Source organism: Cannabis sativa, unplaced genomic scaffold (genome assembly GCF_029168945.1).
Source record: "Cannabis sativa cultivar Pink pepper isolate KNU-18-1 unplaced genomic scaffold, ASM2916894v1 Contig3, whole genome shotgun sequence".
NCBI lineage: Eukaryota > Viridiplantae > Streptophyta > Magnoliopsida > Rosales > Cannabaceae > Cannabis > Cannabis sativa.
The window spans coordinates 2108392-2127641 of record NW_026870039.1 but is presented as its reverse complement, the minus strand read 5'-3'; the positions used below and the strand labels follow the sequence as shown (position 1 = coordinate 2127641).

General features: G+C 32.6%; 1 protein-coding gene across 2 annotated transcripts; it reads right to left on the bottom strand.

Annotated features, from left to right (window-relative positions):
* Positions 1-312: 312 nt before the first annotated feature.
* LOC115707433 (histone-lysine N-methyltransferase EZA1) lies at positions 313-6076 on the bottom strand. 2 transcript variants are annotated; one of them, XM_030635432.2, is made up of 16 exons: positions 5919-6076; positions 5672-5768; positions 5314-5594; positions 5065-5229; positions 4458-4542; positions 4103-4297; positions 3952-4023; positions 3171-3799; positions 2894-3047; positions 2343-2563; positions 1779-1910; positions 1486-1573; positions 1351-1398; positions 1145-1273; positions 844-921; positions 313-746 (listed from the first exon to the last, which is right to left on the bottom strand). In XM_030635432.2, exons 2-16 carry the CDS (start codon positions 5735-5737, stop codon positions 555-557), a joined length of 2535 nt encoding a protein of 844 aa, XP_030491292.2. In that variant the 5' UTR covers positions 5738-5768; positions 5919-6076; the 3' UTR covers positions 313-554. The 2 variants fall into 2 exon arrangements, with proteins under 2 accessions (XP_030491292.2, XP_030491370.2); XM_030635510.2 differs by lacking the exons at positions 5672-5768; positions 5919-6076 and having other exon boundaries at positions 5065-5234; positions 5314-5455.
* Between the last annotated feature and the right edge of the window lie 13174 nt (positions 6077-19250).

The window sequence follows — 19250 nt, the reverse complement described above, 5'->3', positions numbered from 1 at the left end:
AAGTTTCATTGATGTTCTACTGGTGTTTTTTAGTTGTTCTACTGTTGTTTTGAGTTGTTCTGCTTTATATTTTACTGGTGTTTTATAAAAACAAAGTATTTTTAAAAAAATTTCCGTGTGACAGTATTTTTGTAAAAATTCACTCAAATTCCAGTATTTTTGTAAATTTTTCTATTTTATAAGCACCATTCTATAACTTATGGTAGTTATTTGATAGCATAATTTGACCGGTCATAATATAAGCAACCTAAAATACAAGTCTCCGTTATTGTATAAGAGCACCAAACAATGATCTTTGTAGTACCTTACATTGATAAAACTACAATTTGATAAATGCTAGTAAAAATTTCTAGCTTATTGCCAAATGTAATAGTATTATTAATTTGTTGGAAGAATAGATATCTAGAAGCATATATTCATCTATAAGATATTTTTCATGTATAAAAATAAAGGTTTAGAATAACTTCACAGAATCACAAGATTTCCTTATGATAGAATAATATGAGAGTTGACTCAATAATAATTCATGGTATAACCTAATTTAAGTTTACCAATCAATGAGATTGGTGTTTCTTTGCCCTGCCTTGAGAGGCTGATGATTCCTCCCTCTTAGATCCCTCAGGTTTTCGAGCCCACACAGGAGCTTGAGCCGGTCCATAACGGTAATCGTAGAAGATCTCCTCACTAGCTTCGATATGATCTTTGGCAAAAATGCCAACCCGATGATCTCCAGCTACCAACATTACCTACATAGAGCAACATATTTTGCTCACCAAAACTCAAACTAGAAATGAAAGAGCATTGGTCAATGAGTGGAGATGGAACTCGAATGGAGATAAATACCTTAGCATAGCAGTTGGGATTTGATGAATGGTTTGCAAATTTTAACTTATCGCCTTTTCGATAAGCATCAAGGACATACTGTGACAAACAAGGTGGATAATTTCACATCTCAAATATTACAGTATCAGAATGAATTCAATGCAAACTAGGTCCATCTTACTACAAAAATATAGTACAGAACTTATTCTGAAAAACTTGTTATAGCATGTATAAACCCAAACCCACCCCCCAAAGTTTTTTTTTTTCAAGATTAAAGATTTAAGCTCCAAACAAGGTGCCGAGAACACCAGAGAATACTTGCCTGGTCATTTAGGTCAAAAAGAAAAGATGAGTTTGCACGATCATATATCTTCCCACGCTTATCAGCTTCTCGATGGGAAATAAGTTCACCGGTATATTCTCCAAGGTAGTCATTTTTGTTGACAGAGTTCTGAAATTATGTTGTAATTTTGTTAGAACAATTCTTTATGAGTTACTATGCAACAGATTTTACATACATCTCCTAACCTTTATAAAGGCCCCCCATCCAGCAACATCAGACTTTGCAAGAAGAATCTGAAAGAAAAGAGGGAAAACCATTCTTTATAGTATTTTTCTAATATTTAAGAGACAATTTTACTAAATTAAGGCTTATATTCCCACCCTTTGTTGTTGCCTCAGAAGAAGCCTCATGTTTCCGCATTGGCCATCTCCTTGTCTGGGTGGCTCCTCTAGTGTACCATCTCCACAACTGCAATCAGAAAGAGATACTTATAGGCCACCACTAAAAGAGAATCAATTTCCAAAATAGGAGGCGAAATGAGAAACAATAAAGGAGATGTCGTGCAACTCTAAGGTTGAATTGTATTGAAAACATAATTGAGCACTATTTAAAAAGACAGGAAGTACCCAGGAGAAGCAAAGTAAACACATTTGCAAAGATGCACTTCATTTACCTGACCCAACAATTTCGACAAACATCTGGATCACATTCACGTCCAGCAGCAAAGCACGGGCATTGGCGACTTCTGCATTGACTCTTTGCACAATGGCATCCTCTAAACCGATTTTTGCAGCTCTTTGAGCACCTGAGATATACAACCTAACTATATCAATTGAAATTATATCTCATTCATCTAAACTCAAAAAAGCAGATCTTGCAAATTGGTTAGTTATATATTTAAATATCAAGTATAATAGCTCAGCCTTGGAAGTCTAATTTTATTGTTTTTGCTTACTATGTCAAGGCATCACTCTAACTGAAGTGCTAAGCCACAGTGTAAATGACCTTCATAGTTTTACATTGAGGGCTTTCTCTCAACTTGAGATAAGCGGGAATCAAATGAAGATACCCAGTATGGACCCTAAGGGAACATAGCTCGTAGGCTTATGTACCACTCATTGAACAATAAATGGATTTTCCTTTGATCTTGACAAACATGAAATATCCAAGATAGCACCTAAATTCTAAATTCCCCTTTTAATTCTAAGCTACTTACATTCAAGATAATTTAACATACCCACAGTATTTTTCACAGCAAGTTCCATTTACTAGGCAGGGGCACTGCTTCCCACACATAGATTCGCAATCACATGGTGTATATTGCTTACTGGACTGGTTCTTTCCATCGGCAATTCTTTTCCAAATTGATGGGTGACCAGGAGACTTCATAGAGTATTTAAGCTTTCGGGCTTTGCCCCTTCTACGGATCAAGCGAGACTTCGCTGGCATCTCTTGGTCCTTAGAAAAGGAAAAGGAAAAATAATGATAATAATAAATTTCTATTCTCGGGTTTGCAGAGCCAATCGGCAATCTACTAGGCATATTGAGTAAGAGAGAGTAAATTAACAAACCATTATACATGAAGAACTCAAAAAAGTGAATGAAATCTATAGTATCATCTTGATTATATCTTACCCTCTCCATCATCAAAGAAATATACTCAGAACACTTACTATCTTTTTGTCAGTCAGGAAAAAGGAAGAAAACATGTCACTTATCTTTTATCCTAAAAATTAAGCATGAAGCAAGCAAAAAATAATAATAGATTAAAAAAATAATGATACTAACTGTATAATCTGTCTCAGTGTTCCCATTTTCATCCATAAATAAACTTGGTCCAGCAAAAGATCTGCGCGGCATTGATACTCCACCCTCGCGCATGTAACTAGAGACCTCTAAGCAGGTCTTGAAGCCAGAAAGTAAGTTCCTGGCTATGAGGCAACTGAAAAACATGACATATAAATTATGTGGGGTCCAAATAAGAATTATTTAGCAGATTTCAGGTTCTAATGATGGCGTAAATAGTAAAATTGTCATGCAGAATGTATAGAACCTAAACACAGACCTATTTCTTCCAAATATCTCCAATCCTTTCATATATAGATCTTTCTCCATTTGTTTCCACTCAGTGCTACTAGATATTTCTAACACTTTTCCTTCTTTGGAGGAAAATGGTTTCAACTTCAGTGATTTCTCTACAGCTTCTGATTCATCAATGGAAAAATTTCCAGAATTCTTGTCAATCATCTGATGTTCACTTTTGGTATGTAAAACAACATCAAGATGTCTACTTTTGGTGCTAAGCTCGGAACCCTGAACTGGAATATCTTCTGTAGTTCCACTTTTGACATTGAAAACATTTAGTCTTTTCTGTTTTTTATTTGATGCGTCGAGATCATCAGAAACCCTGGCTTGTTCTAGTCCTGTGTCTATTTGCTTTATGACCTTGCGCTTCCCCGTGCTCTCGTAGCATATTGCCATCGTCGTAGTTATATCCACATTTGGAGCTTCAGCAGCTTCTGAAATGCAAATAGCATTTGAATTAGCAGGGACAATTTCTTGAGAAACGGATATATCATCACTTGTAATGTTTGTAATAATGTTGGCAGTAGTAATGGGTTCTTCAGAGATAGAAGACGGTAATATGACATTATTAGACTTTGGACCCCCTGGCAAGCTTTTAACAATATTTAACTGCAAAAAATAATGACATAATTAGAGTTTAAATTCTATGGGAATATGACACAAGAAGAATTTGAACATAGATTGTATAATACAAATCCAATAGATACAATTCTCACATTAAAACATGGAAAAGACCAAGTGTTAAAAGAAAGAAGTCTCACCTTAAGATAACACTGATCGCTGCAAGGCTTCCTATCATCTTCATGTTCAGACCAATACATCTGCTTTTCATTCTGTCAAAGCAAACTCCGAATCAAATATAACAACAAATGAGAAACTATAGGTAACCTACACACCGAAAACAAATCTTACAGGTAAAACAACTGTGTGGGAACAGCCATGAAGACGGCAGTCAAATACCATGCAACGCCGACAGAAAAGGTTATCAAAAGAATCTAAAGCATCTGTAAGACTCTTGTTCAGCAACATGCCCTTTCCAGGTTCAAATACCTTGCCATTATTAGGGTCGAGTTCCTCGCTCTTTCCTATGATTGTGTTATATCTTTCCTTCACATATCAAATTCGAATACATCCATGACCAGATCAGAAAACAGCAATGCTAACTACATTTAGTTTTGTTGTTTGGTCTGAGAATTACAACACATAATGTGCAGAACTCAAGTTTCCTCCAAAAGACATTAAGTCATAATAAAATAAACCAGACTACCTGAGCTTCCAGAGTACTGACTCCAATAAAATTGCTCACTGTTTTCAGCACTTCCTCACCTAGCCCATGCTCGCCAAAGATTGTGCTGTCAATTCAAAAGTAAAAAACAAAGTATAAGTAGAGTTTTTCTGTTTGGTAAGATCATTTCATAAAGATGAAATACGATGATATCACACTACTCGTACAAACCTCTTAGTTGGGTATGGTAATCCGCAACACTTTTAGGAACACTTTAATATTTGAAAGTAAGATTGGATTTAAAGGATTGGATTATTTTTTTCAACAAATTTTGTCAGGGGGGTTGAAGAAAAATTGAAAATTAATCCAACACCCTAGCTATTCCACCTAGAATTGAATAACTTTATCTCATGAAAAGCTTGAGATAATTTTATCCTCTCCAATTTCCTATCTTCATGTAAGGAAAAAAAAAATACTATTTTCTCATAGGCAGATATGATCAACTCTCATTCGGATTTTTTCTTATATTTCACGATCCAATTACATACAAGAGTCTCCTGCTTTTCAAGACATGACTTCAAGACTGCAGCTCAGTATAATTTAAGCCAAAAACTGTACATTATTGTCTAACATATCATGTTAAACTTACCACAGGATTCGGTCTTCTCCTTTAGAAAATTCTCGTTTAGCTTCCTCGGGTTCTAGAATTTCTTCCTCGCTATCACTGCATATCAAAGCCTCACTCCCATGTTCTTCATCATAGTAAATTCTCCTCCTTCCAAGCACTGATTGATCATCAGCCATTCTCTGATTTCTGTACTGTGTATGGCACATCTCAGATAACAATACAAAATCTATAATATATTAATGCATATAGAAAAACGAAATGTGCTCATACTTTTGCAAGAATATCCAAGTGGTATAAGGTGGTAGCCTCTCAACATAAGGAAGCTTAATACTCGATTGGGGTACAAAATCATGATAGCTAACATGATCTTTATCACCAAAACCTTGAGCACATCCACTGAACTTGCAAAGAGGATTCTCTATTCTCCAACAAAGCGTTTTCCCACCTCCATTCCCCTCCTCTAAATTTGAATTACCTTTGGTAGTTTTTGCTAATGACAATGTCTCCAATAAATTAGTTTCTAGACTCCTCCCATTATTTTCAACCTTTTCCTGATAAAAAAAACTCATCAAAAGTGAGTGATTTTCAATCAAAACACCACAAAAAAAGAATAATTATAAATACATACTCTTATTTCAACAAGCCTCTCTGCCAGAATTTGCTTCTTCAGCTGATTCATCTTATGATGAGCCATGGCCTCAAGACCATCACTTGGCTATTACCCCCTGTAATAAAATACAAAAACAAAGGAATAATCAGAATCAGACAGGCTATATGGTAATCGGATATGATCCAATCCGAAATCGAAACTCGATTGATTGAATTATTGGTTTTCAAAAATATAATTGAGAAATAAAATTTTAGAATCAACATACCGATTGTGATGAGAAAGGAATGATCATAAACCAGAGAAACAGTAAAATTGAAGAGAAAAGGGTTAGAGAAGAGAAAGGCTGACTCAGCGCTTTGGAGTGGAGTCGCTTGGTTTGGACACCATGGCTGGCTTCGACGCTTATCGAGTGAGGAAAAAAACAAAAGCCTCAACAATAATAATAAAACGGACGTCGTTTTAGATTGCCACGTGTCAGGATTTACTGACGTGGCACCATGCTGACTGACTTTAATTTTTTTTTTTTAAAAAAAAAATTAAGAGTATTCATAAAATATTTAATCTAATTTAATTATAGATATTTTTACTTATACGAATTAGATTAAACTAAAAAATTTAAAATTTATAAAAATATTGATTGATAGGTAAAAAAAATTATACATATTTGTATATATATTTTTTAAAAAAATTATATACACAATTAATTTTTTTAGAGTGCCTTTTTATAGGTTAATTAACAAAACTATTAGTTAATTGACTACAGTATTTGAATCTCGTTCATCGAATCGTTTTCAAGTAATTTGCTGAAAAAATCGTATCTATGTTGAGAACAAATTTTAGACTTGAAATTTTAGAAATGCGATATGAGTGTGAGACATGACTTGATGGATCTCTGAAATAGTTTCAAAACACAAGTTGAATCGTGTAAATCAGATCAATATTGAGGGAGTTATGATCATTTTACTGAAGGTTGTTCAACACCCTATGGCCAAGTTGACACCCAGTGCCCAAACTTTAATTTTTTAATGCCTAAGTGATATGTTGACACCACTTAGTCAGATTCTGCATCCTGGTGAAGTTGTTCATGTTAGGCTTTGTGCCCTAAATTAAACTCTATTTCAATATAATCTTTTCTATTCAATTATCAATAAAGAAACAGATTGAATTACATTACTTATTTAATGTGTTATTTGGTTCATGTGATCATTTATTTACTTATTTAATTAATAAATTAATCAAAATCATTATCACATTGATATTCGTGTTTATTGTGTTGTCAACACAGTGGAAAGTAAACAAGATTCTGTGATTAAATGTATTCCTAGATTTATCAGTATACAAGGTTTAACTGATATGATCTTCTACAACATAGTTTACTTGCACCTTGGATAAGTGTTATGTCCTTTCTAGGGCATTGGTTAAAGTAAGCTTGGGTTGGATGTATGGAGTATGCATCGGAAGGGACCGATATTGAACTTGAATTAGATATGATAAATTTACCGTAATATCTATTCAATTCAATATCACCTAGTTGATCCTAGATCAATTGATCTCAATTCTGAGATGGTTAGGTTCGATCTCAAGAGTGTTATTTGTGTTCTTTGATTTGTTAGTTATGTCTACCTTTTAGTCCCGGTGATACATACATTTTGGGAACACGATAGTACAATTGAGTGGGAGCGCTAATCATAGATATGGAATCTATAACTTCTATCCAGACATAGAAGTGAAACGATGATTTCTTTCGAGCTTAGCTAAATAGAAATAAATGATAGAGCGCTCATTTTAGTGATTATGTTAGTTCACTAAAATATCATTTATAGGTGGCTAAGTGTTTTAAGGATAAAATACATTGAAAGGGTGTAACGGTAGTTTTGCCCCTATGCAATGTAAATCATCTATAGAGGATCATTGATTATTGGGATTATAACAATGGATAATTAATAGCGTATCTATATTGTGGAATATATAGAGTGTTCTATGTAACTGAGAGTGCAATTCTAAGTTTTATAGTGGTTCAACGAGGAATTAATAAGTTGGAGAATTTACTTGGTAAATTCTAGATCTGCTTATTGGAAGCTCGATTATGTAGGCCCATGGTCCCCATACTAGTTGAGACAAACTACTTGTAAGACTCAGTTAATTGATTTTAGTTAATAAATTTTAATTCTAAAATTAGACTATGTCTAGTTTATGAATTTTCACTATGTTATGGCTTGATTGTGAATTAATGGTATTTTAGAGTTAATTTACTAATTAAGAGACTTTGTGGAGTCTAATTAATAAATATTATAAATGACAATTTTATTTGATAATTATTTTAATTATTAAATAAATAGTTTTGGCATTTATAGGGTTGAAATTGCAAAAAAGTGGTAATTGTGAAAATAGATAAAAAAAATAGTTGAGAAAATTGGCAAAAACCAAACTAATGTGGGACCCAATATGTGGTCGGCCTTAGTGTCAATTTTACTCTATTTTTATCAATTTTTTATTCCAAGTAATTCAACCCTAACCCTAGTGGAAATTAGTATAAAAGGAAGGCTATGGTCTCATTATCCAACTAATGCCTCCAAAGCTAAAAACCTAGTTTTCTCTCTAGGTTTATGAGACATCTTCCTTCTTCTTTCTCTATTTCGAAAACACCATAGCTATTCTTCACAAACCAAAATTCAACCATTAGTGATTGAGTGCATGCCCACACATCACAAGTGAGTCCTCAATCATAGTATGTAAGATTGTGAAGAATCCAAACAACAAGAAGGAGAATCGGGCTCAGATCTTGGTGATACTCTGCTACAGAAAGGATACAAGAGTTAGAGATCTGGGCATTGGGTGTTTCACAGGTGCCTTCCTGAGACTTGTTTTGATACTTCTACGACATTCGAGATTGCGAACGAGGTCTCCTACCCCATTTTTGACTATTTTAAGAAGAATGTCAAGAGCAAAAGCAAAAATATGCAAACTAGGTTGCATGTCAACATGGGTGCAGGGCCCAGTGCCATGTCAAACTGGGTGTTGGGGCCTTGTTCTGGCTCCCTGGAAATCTCATTTACTCCCCGAGATCACTTGCATCTTCGTTATTTCTAATGACAGAAAAAAAGGTCAAAACACTTTTTCAAGAACATGACTAGAAATAGCCCAAGTTGACAAAACTAGGTCTAGTGCCAAGTGTCAACCTAGGCACTGAGTCTAGTTTTTGGCCACCAGCTAACTCTGTTGGATTCTAAAAAAATACATGTATCTTAATCTTTGACAAAAACAGAGAATATGCCAAGAAGACTTCTCAGAAAAACTCCTTGGAAATGATCCAGGTTGACAAAGTGTCAACTTGGGCGCTGGGCCTAGTACCAGGTCAACTTAGGCGCTGAGCCCAGCACTAGGTCAACCTGGGCGTTGGGTCCCAGTTTTGACCTCCAGAATACTCCGTTTGTTTCATAAAAGCACTAAAATCTTAATAGTTGATGAAAACGGGGAATATGCCCGAGTGAAGAGGTTAATAGGGAGAACCTCGTGATTGATCTGGACAATGAGAAGACCTTGGAAGAGGTTTTAATCCTGAAGAGGAATGCTAATGATCGATCTGGGAAGAAGAATAAGCTTGAAGGTTTCACTTCCAAGGAGATGAAAGAAATGGCTCGCGAAGAATCATCTGGGAGTGCTTTTCTAGGTTGAAGAAGAGACCAATCTTCTCCAATTTTTCAAATCTTCTTTTTTGCCTAACTGTTTTTAGTTGATCATGACGTTTGGCTCAACGCAATGTGGATGTTGTTGCTGAGACTGTTGGGTTTTATGCCCTAAATAAAACTCCATTTCAATGTAGTCCATTTTATTCAACATCAATAAAGAAAGAGAAGTATTTTTCATTCATTTGTGTATGTTTTGGTTCATCTTATCAATTGCTTGTCTATTTGATTTATAAATTCATCTGAAACCCTTTTCACATACTTGATCCTGTTTATTGTGTTGTCAACACATTGGAAAGTAAACATGACTATGTGAATAAAGTTTCCTAGGTTTATCAGACACAGGGTTTTACTGGTATGATAATCTACAACAGAGTTTACTTGCATTTGGAGAAATGCTATGTTCTTTCCAGAGCATTGGTTAAAGTAAAGTTCAGGTTGGATGCATGGAGTATGCATCGGAAGGGACCGATATTGAACTAATTTGACTTATATTTATTAAACTTACCGTAAAATCTATTCAAGTCAATATCGCCTAGTTGATCCTAGATCAAATGATCTCAATCCTGTTATGATTAGGCTCAATCTCAAGAGGTTATTCGTGTTCTTTGATTTGTTAGTTAAGCCTACTTTTGGGTCAGGGTGATACGTACATTTTGGGAACACGGTAGTGCAATTGAGTGGGAGTGCTAACATAAACATGGAATCTATAGCTTTTATCTGGCGAATAGTAAGTAAAGGATGATCTCCTTCGAGCTTGACCAAACGAAAATAAATGGTGGAGTACTCATTTCACATAAGCTGAAATATCATTTATACGGGGTTAAGTATTTTAAGGATAAAATACATTGTAGGGTGTAATGGTAATCTAATCCCTTACAATGTAGATCATTCATATAGATGATCATTGATCAAATTAGGATTATAACAATGGATAACTAATGATGTGTCTATATGGTGGAACATATAGAGCATTCTATATACTGAGAGTGCAATTCTAAGTTCTATGCGTGGATTCAACGAAGAATTAATAAGTCAGTGAATTTAGGTAATAAATTCTTGATCTGCTTATTGGAAGCTCAGTTATATAGACCCATGGTCCCCCCACTAGTTGAGATAATATTGCTTGTAAGACTCATATAATTGGTTTTGATTAATCAATTATAATTCTCAAATTAGACTATGTCTATTTGTGAATTTTTCACTAAGTAAGGGCGAAATTGTAAAGAAAGAGTTTTTAGGGCATATTTGTTAATTATGATACTTTGTATGGTTCAATTAATAAATATGATAAATGAGAATATTATTTAATAATTATTTATAGTTATTAAATAGTTAGAATTGGCATTTAAATGGTTGAATTTGAAAAATTGGCGTTTTTGAGAAAATGAGATGCATAAATGATAAAACTGCAAAATTACAAAAAGTGAGGCCCAAATCCACATTGCGTAGGCCAGCCACTTTTATAGGTTTTTTCATCTGATATTTTTTTTATTTTAATGCCAAATAATTCAAACCTAACCCTAGTGGAATGCTATAAATAGATAGTGAAGGCTTGAGGAAATTTACACTTAACTTTCACACTGTTACTTTTGATTTCCTTCAGAGAAAAACCTGAGCCTTCTCTCTCCAACCTAGCCGCCACCCATACTCTCTTCTTCTTCCTTGAAATTTCAAAACCACTTAGTGATTAGAGTAGTGCCCACACACAGCAAGTGATACCTCAATCATAGTGAGGAAGATCGTGAAGAAAGACATTCAACAAGAAGGAGTTTCAACACTAAAGAAGGAGAGAAAGAGATCCAGGTTCAGATCTTGATAATACTCTGCGACAGAAAGGATACAAGGGTTAGATATCTGAATGGAAGGAGATATAATATTCCGCTGCACCCAATGTAAGGTTTCTCACACTTTATATGTGTTTATTTCATAATCGTTTTAGAAGATCATATTTAGGGTGTTAATCAACATACTTGTGAGTAGATCTAAGATCCTGGTAAAATAATTTCCAACAACTGGCCTCAGAGCCATGGTAATTGATTTTCTTGCAAGAAATTTGGACTTAAAACGATTTGTTTGATGTTTTGGATAATATCATGTTGTTTTGAGTGTTGTTTGATGATTGATTGATGTTTGTGAATTTTCGTGAAAAATAATTGAATATCTGTTTCTGAAATTATTTTTATTGGATAGTATGGAAAAAATTAAGCAATTTACTTTTTTACAGAACTCAATTTCGATTTAATTTGAATTAGTTATGATTTTTTGAAATTTTGAAAAATATCAGGGGTCGTGCATCTACCCACGCGAGCGCACGAGGGCTTGTCTCTCGGACAACACGCGCACGGACAAGTTTCTTGTCTGAAACCGAGCCTCGCGCATGCGGAGAGGCTGCATGCAGCCTCCTGCGCCGAGGATTCTCAGTCATGCACTATGATGCGCGCGCGCGGACCAGCTCGCAATTTTTTCGTTTTTCTTCGATTTTTATGCTATTTCATGGAATTAACTTCCGATTTTTTGTGTAGTTTTGTATTTTGATTTTTACTTTTCAATTTTTAAATCTAATATCAGAAATAAATTAATTTGAACTTTTTAAATTTAATTTTAGATATTAGTGTAATTTGAATTTGAAAACAAGTAAATATCTATCTTTTTGCTTGATTTTATATCTTATTTTTAAATTTGATTATTTTATCTTATTTTTTAAATTCAAGGGTCAGATATTAATTATTTTTTAAAATTAAATTTTTTAAAATTATTTGACCTTATTTAAATTTAAAATAAGATTATTATAATCATGTAATTTTAAATAGAAGTAAGATATTTTGCTAATTTTTCAAATTTTTGTTATTTTATTTATTTAAATTATAAAATCTGAAAAATATTTTTTTTTATTTTATATTTAATTTATAAAATAATTTTTTTTTAAAAAAATAATTTAAAAGGTAGTTAGCAATTATTTTTGAAATGATATTTAGGTTAGTTGAAACTTAATTTTTCAAAAGTTGTAGGTTTAATTTTAAATTTTTTTTTTATTTTTTTTAAAACCGAAATACTTTTTTTATTATTTAAATTTTTTCGGAAAATAATTATTTAAAATTAAATAAATCCTACATCCAACTATCCAGTTCGTCTTGTTGCAGGAGTATGTGTTTTAGCTTGTATGTAAGTTTTATAAAACCTATTATTGCTTGATTGCAAATAACCATGGTTAACTTGTTGACAGATCCAATGATCTGATTTTAACCCATGGTTCAATTGGTCAAGTAAATAATTTGTAACAGGTAAATTTTACAATCTTCTTTCATCTGTGTATGACCTAGCCACATGATAGGATCCATCCAAATGTGTGCCTGTGTGAGCCTATATGTTTAATTTTGTTATAGATGCATATAGGTTGTTGTTGCTAAATAAAAGAGATAATTACGGCAGAAGACGAAAATTTGGAAAAAACATCATAAGTAACGCTGATAATTTTTATTGTAGAATATACCCTTAATTTTATAATATTTTTTGACAAGTATATACATGCTTATTGTTTTCTTTTTCTCTCTCTTTTTATATGTACGCTAGTTTTTTTTTTCTTTTTTAAACATATATATGTATCTCCTCTCTATTTTTTTTTATAGACTCATGTATTTCCAAGCTACATATATATATATATATATTTTTTTTTTTTTCATTTTATAATAATAGTCTGATTCTTTTTTAAAAGATGAGATACTTATCAAATATTTTCTCTATTATTTTTTTAATAAAATCTTTTCTAATAACACAAGTCATTGTTTGGTCTCAAAAGTTATACCATTACAAGATACTCTTCAATTAAATTATTTGAATATGTGGAAAGCATATATTTCTTTACCGTTACTAGAAAAGATAATCGAAATTAAAAGTAACATTTTAATTTCTTTTGGTTTAATTGACAAACAAAAACAATCAAAATTTATGTTTAAACAAAATAAAATATAACTAACTAATTTCATTGGTTATTAAAAAAAATATTTTGTTATTTAATATTTAAAAGTTACTAAATTGTATGCTACATAATTTTACTTTATAAAGCAATGTTGATCAATTTCTGTAATATATTTCAGTTACATCTTTTGATATGTGGGAAACATATATTTTTTAAGACCAATATTTTTTAGTAACATTTTAGTTACTAAATTGTATTCTCTTTTTTATAGAACAATTTTGGTAGATTTTTAAAATAACTTATAAGGAAAACATAAGAAAAATAAAATTCAAGTTACACCGCTATTTGTTTGAGCTCAAGAGTGACACCATTTTGATCTATTTTTTCAAGATAATTCTTTTGATATGTGGAACCATAGATTTTTTCACCGAATAAAATTTTCAGAATTAACCTTATAGTCTTTTTTATATTTTTTTAATGAAAAAAAAGCAACCAATAACTTAAATAAAATTCAATATGTCAACTAATTTCATATTACTAAAACTAATTTGTAATTTTATACATAAAAGTTACTGTATGGTATACATTCTTTATAAATTTATTTTATAGAATTATTTCAATAACATCATACAATAATTATATAAATATTAAAAAATATATATTTATTTTACTAATATAAATTATTTAGTACCTTATTAGATTTTAAATATATTTAAAGGTAACGTAAAAGTTACTATAAAAATAAACAAGTAAAAAAGTAACATAAGTGTATTTTGATCAACAATTTATAACTATTTATTATTATAATTATAATTAACTAGCTAGAATAAGAAACAAATATATATGAGATAATATTATCTCACAAACTATTTAATATCTTAGTATCTTATTTTCTTTAATAACATCTCATAATTTTTAAATATAATTTTTTTTATTAACAACATTTAATAAACTAAAATGTTGCCTTTTATTTTAAATATATATTTTCCATATATTAAAATGGTTACATTAAAAAATAGGTTGGAATGATTATATTTTTAAGGCCACTAAACTAACGGTGTAGTTTGAAAAAATAATAAGGATAAATATTAAAAAAGAAAAAAAAATAAATTGTTATTAAAAAAAGAAAAGAAAAGAAAAAGAAAAAGAAAAAAAAAAGTGGACAGAAACAAAAAAATAGCAAAAGTGGCTCACAACACAATACAAGAAATATGAGTAATTGAGTATATTATTTATATTTCGGTAGAACTAACACTCTTTTAAACTAATTAAATTAATTTTGTTATTTTCATAAATAATTATGTAATCAAGTATACATATGAAAAATCCCCTAAATAAAATATCATAGTTTTTGATAGATTTTATTTAGGCCCATTTAATTTTTGGGCCTATTCAATTAATAACAGTTGTTCATTTTAAGGTTAAATTCCTCTCTTTTGGGCCTTGTGTGAGAGTTGGGAGCCATAGTAGTGGGTACGACATACTAAACCCAGCCCTCCCTCACATGAACTACCCCAATTGTGAAGGCCCATTTGCCTGATTTGAATAACTATACTAGGTTAATTAAATTAGTTTAACCTAATAAAATTGATTAGCAACATAATTAATTTCATTTTTTTTTTAAATTAATTTAAGAAAACCATAGTTTAAAGAATTTTATTCTAAGCTAAACTATATGTATTTTCTTTTATTTAATTAAATATAGAATTATAACCAACTAGATTCTATCTGAAGCTTAATTTAAATTTTTCATTAAATATTCCTATTTAAGTTGAAAATTAGTTATCTCTAACTAATCAACTTAAATCTGAATATCTTTTGAATTACAAATTTCAAAATTAAGTTGAGGAATTTTAGGAATTGGTTATTAAGATTCTTTAGATATTTTTTAAGTTGATATTTTTTTTTAAATATTAACTTAAAATGGAATATTTTCAAATTAAGTGGTTACAACTTAATTTTATATTTAATTAAAATTTGAAAGATATTTAAGTTGATTTTTTAGATTCTTCTAAACAACTTAAACAAAAATATTTTTTCAAATTTATTCTATTTCGAATTTATTTTTTTGAATTTTAATAATAATTGAAATTTAATTGAAGTTTGATATTTTTTAAAATTTTTTTAAAACCAACTTTAATTTGTAATTTTTCATTATTATAATACGGAATAAATAATTAAATAAAATACATATTTTAAAATAATGAGCTTTAATCAAGAGACATTCGATCTCCATTGTTCGTTTTACATGGCGTTTGTTTTAGTGAGTAATCCTCCCTAATGGAGGAACGTTCATTAGCAAGTTCGCACCGTTTAATCTCGAAAGATAAGTAGCTTTGTAAGTGTTTTGTATGGTATGGATCACCCTAATGGTGGCGACCATATTTGACTTACAAAATATGAAACAATGGTGGAAGCTCATAAGATAGAATTGCCTTGACTCTCGCCTAAATGGGACAACACTGAATTCCAATCTTGATCGAATAAAAGGTTGCTAGAATGATTATCATTTTAGATGAGTTGACAACTCTATTCAATGGATGATGCTTTGACTCTCGCCTAAACGGGACACTCTGTATCAGTTTGTTGAAAACCTTGGAAAATAAACTATGTTAGATTTAGTATTTTTATAACATATGTCATTATTTGTTATTTTCTGAACATGTGTATGAAATTATGAACCAAAAACCTTACTTCTGTTTTATTGATGTGTTATAGTGCCAATATGAATAACCCTCACCCAGATGTCCTCCTAGTTAATATCTTAGCAAAAGAACTCTATAGTGTGAAAATGCATCCTGGTAGTTGCATAAACTCGCACCTGTTGATGATGAATCTGAAGTTCCAAAAGGCAAATCTACTAGGAAGTGATTTATCGAGAGAACAATGGGTCAAATTCATTCTTAATAGTCTTCCTCCGGAGTATAATGAATTTGTTGTTTCTTACATGATCAACAATTTCAACTCCTTCGACATGGACAAGCTCGAAGAAGAATTACGAGCCCATGAACGAAATCTGATTGCAATGGGTCCTCCTAGGTTTGCAAATCTTAATCAGAGGAAAAGGATTAAGGATGAAGGCCCTAGCAAAGCTGCTTCTTCAAATACAATTATCAGACATAATCTTCTATGTTCGAATTGTAATGAAAAAGGACATCAAGAAGAACGATGTCCCCAGCTTCTAAACAATTCAAACGAAGGTAATGCTTTTGTCTTTGAATCATGTGTTTTAGAGAACGACAAATCCGCTTGGATTGTTGATTCTGGGTCTACTAACCATGTATGTTCTTCACTGCAGCTGCTTGAAACTTGGGAAAATCTGCTTCCAGAAGAGTTAAAGCTTAAAAATGGTAATGGCGAGTTAGTGTCGGTCAAAGCTAGAAGAAAAGCCCGCATCAAGTTTCAACAAAGATTTTTAATTTTAGAAAATATTTTATTTATTCTAAACTTTGGTAGAAACTTGATTAGTGTCTCATGTTTGCAAACACAATCTTATATATTGAATTTTTCGAGTTCTTATTGTTCAATTTCTCGTAATGGATTTCAAATATGTGTTGCTTCCATGGAACAAGGGCTTTATGTTTTAAGACCAAATACACAAATCTCACTAAACAGTGAACTTTTCAATGTAGCTAAACCTAGAAACCTCAAAAGAAAAGAGATTGATAATGATGATCAAACTTATCTATGGCATTTACGTTTAGGTCATATAGGCTTTGATATACTCAATAGGCTAACCAAAGACGGTCCATTGAAAAATGTCGTCTTAGGTGAATTGCCAGTATGCGAGTCCAGCCTGGAAGGAAAAATGACTAAACGTTCTTTCTCTGCAAAGGGAGAGCGTGCCAAACAACCCCTAGGGTTAGTGCATTTTGATGTCTGCGGACCTTTGAATGTAAAAGCCCGAGGTGGTTATGAGTATTTTGTCACTTTCATTGACGATTACTCTAGATATAGTTTTCTTTACCTAATGCAAAAGAAATCTGAAACGTTTGAAAAGTTTCAAGAATTTCATGCTTTGGCTCAAAACCAATTAGGTAAAACATTAAAGATCTTGCGAACTGATAGGGGTGGAGAATATATGGATATGCAGTTCAAAGATCATTTAATTGAACTTGGAATTGAATCCCAATACACTGCCCCAGGCACTCCACAACAAAATGGAGTTGCAGAAAGAAGAAATCGCACTCTTTTGGAAATGGTTAGGTCTATGCTGAGTTATTCAACTCTGTCTACGTCCTTCTGGGGATATGCTATACAGATGGCTAATGACATTTTAAATGTTGTTCCATCTAAAGCAGTCCCTAAGACACCCGTCGAACTTTAGAATGGTCGTACACCTAGTTTACGCCACTACAAAATTTGGGGGTGCCCTGCTCATGTCTTGAGAAAGAAAGAAGACAAACTTGAATCACGAACTGAAGTGTGCATGTTTGTCGGAAATTCTAAAGAGACTAGGGGTGGACTGTTTTATAGTCACAAGGATAACAAAGTGTTTGTTTCTACAAATGCTACTTTTCTTGAAGAAAACTATATTAAAGACAACAAACCGAAAAGTAAAGTTGTTTTAGAGGAAATGCTTTCAGATATAACTCCTTCCAATGTTCCGTCCTCTTCCACTCAAGAAGAGGACAATCCCACTCCTCGCAGAACCTACTGAGAAAACTACTACCAAAGTTCCTGTTCAGAAGATCACCGCTCCTCGTCGTAGTGGGAGGGTTTCAACAAAACCAGCTCGTTATGGCTTGGATGGTGAAATCAATATGGTCGTTGGTGACGGTATTGAAGACGACCCATTAACCTATAAACAGGCAATGGCTAGTCCGCAACGGAAACGATGGTCAGCCGGCATGGATTCAGAAATGGATTCCATGAAAAAGAACAAAGTCTGGGAATATGTAGACGCACCTGATGACTATCATCCAATCGGATGTAAGTGGGTTTACAAGAAGAAAAGAGGAGCTGGAGGCGAAGTCGAAACTTTTAAAGCTAGACTTGTAGCCAAGGGTTATACCCAAAGAGAAGGTGTGGACTATGAGGAAACTTTTAGTCCTGTTGCCATGCTCAAATCTATCCGAATTCTTCTCTCCATAGCTGCTGCTTTCGATTATGAAATCTGGCAAATGGATGTCAAGACTGCCTTCCTTAATGGGGTACTTGAAGAAACCATCTATATGGAGCAACCAGAAGGCTATGTTCTTCCAGGGCAGGAAAAGAAAGTTTGCAAATTAAATAGGTCTATCTATGGACTTAAGCAAGCTTCTCGCTCATGGAATAAAAGGTTTGATGAAATCATCAAGACCTACGACTTTCTTCAGAATGAAGATGAACCTTGTGTTTACCAACTCAAGGAAGACCAAGTAGTAGTATTCCTGGTCCTTTATGTTGACGACATTTTGATTATTGGAAACAATATCAAGAAAATGACTCACATCAAGGAATGGCTTAACACTCAATTCGATATGAAAGATTTGGGTGAAGCAGCCTATGTTCTTGGTATTCAGATTATCAGAAACCGGAAGAACAAATCTCTTGCTCTCTCTCAAACAACCTACATTGACAAAGTCTTAGAGAGATTCTCCATGAACAACACCAATGGGGCAAATATGCCTTCTAGATATGGTATCCGTCTATCTAAGGAACAGTCTCCTACTGATCCTCAAGAGATAGAGGACATGGCGAAAATTCCTTATGCTTCTGTAGTTGGAAGTCTAATGTATGCAATGTTATGCACTAGACCTGACATCTGCTATGCAGTTGGAATCGTGAGCAGGTATCAGTCTAATCCAGGACAGGAACATTGGAATGCAGTTAAGTATATTCTGAAATACTTAAAGAGTACAAGGAATCTTGTGTTAGTCTACAAGGGTGGTGCTTTAAATCCCATAGGCTATACTGATTCAGATTTCCAGGCATGTCTTGAAGACAGGAAATCTACATCTGGGATGGTGTTTACTCTTGGGGGTGGAGCAGTGGTTTGGAGAAGTGCAAA

Coding starts and splice junctions, on each gene's coding strand:
- LOC115707433 (XM_030635432.2), bottom strand. CDS start 5,737: ATGGCTCATCATAAGATGAATCAGCTGAAGAAGCAAATTCTGGCAGAG. Junction 4,024..4,102: donor CCCACACAGTTGTTTTACCT/GTAAGATTTGTT, acceptor TTGCTTTGACAG/AATGAAAAGCAGATGTATTG. Junction 1,399..1,485: donor TTCTGAGGCAACAACAAAGG/GTGGGAATATAA, acceptor CTTTTCTTTCAG/ATTCTTCTTGCAAAGTCTGA.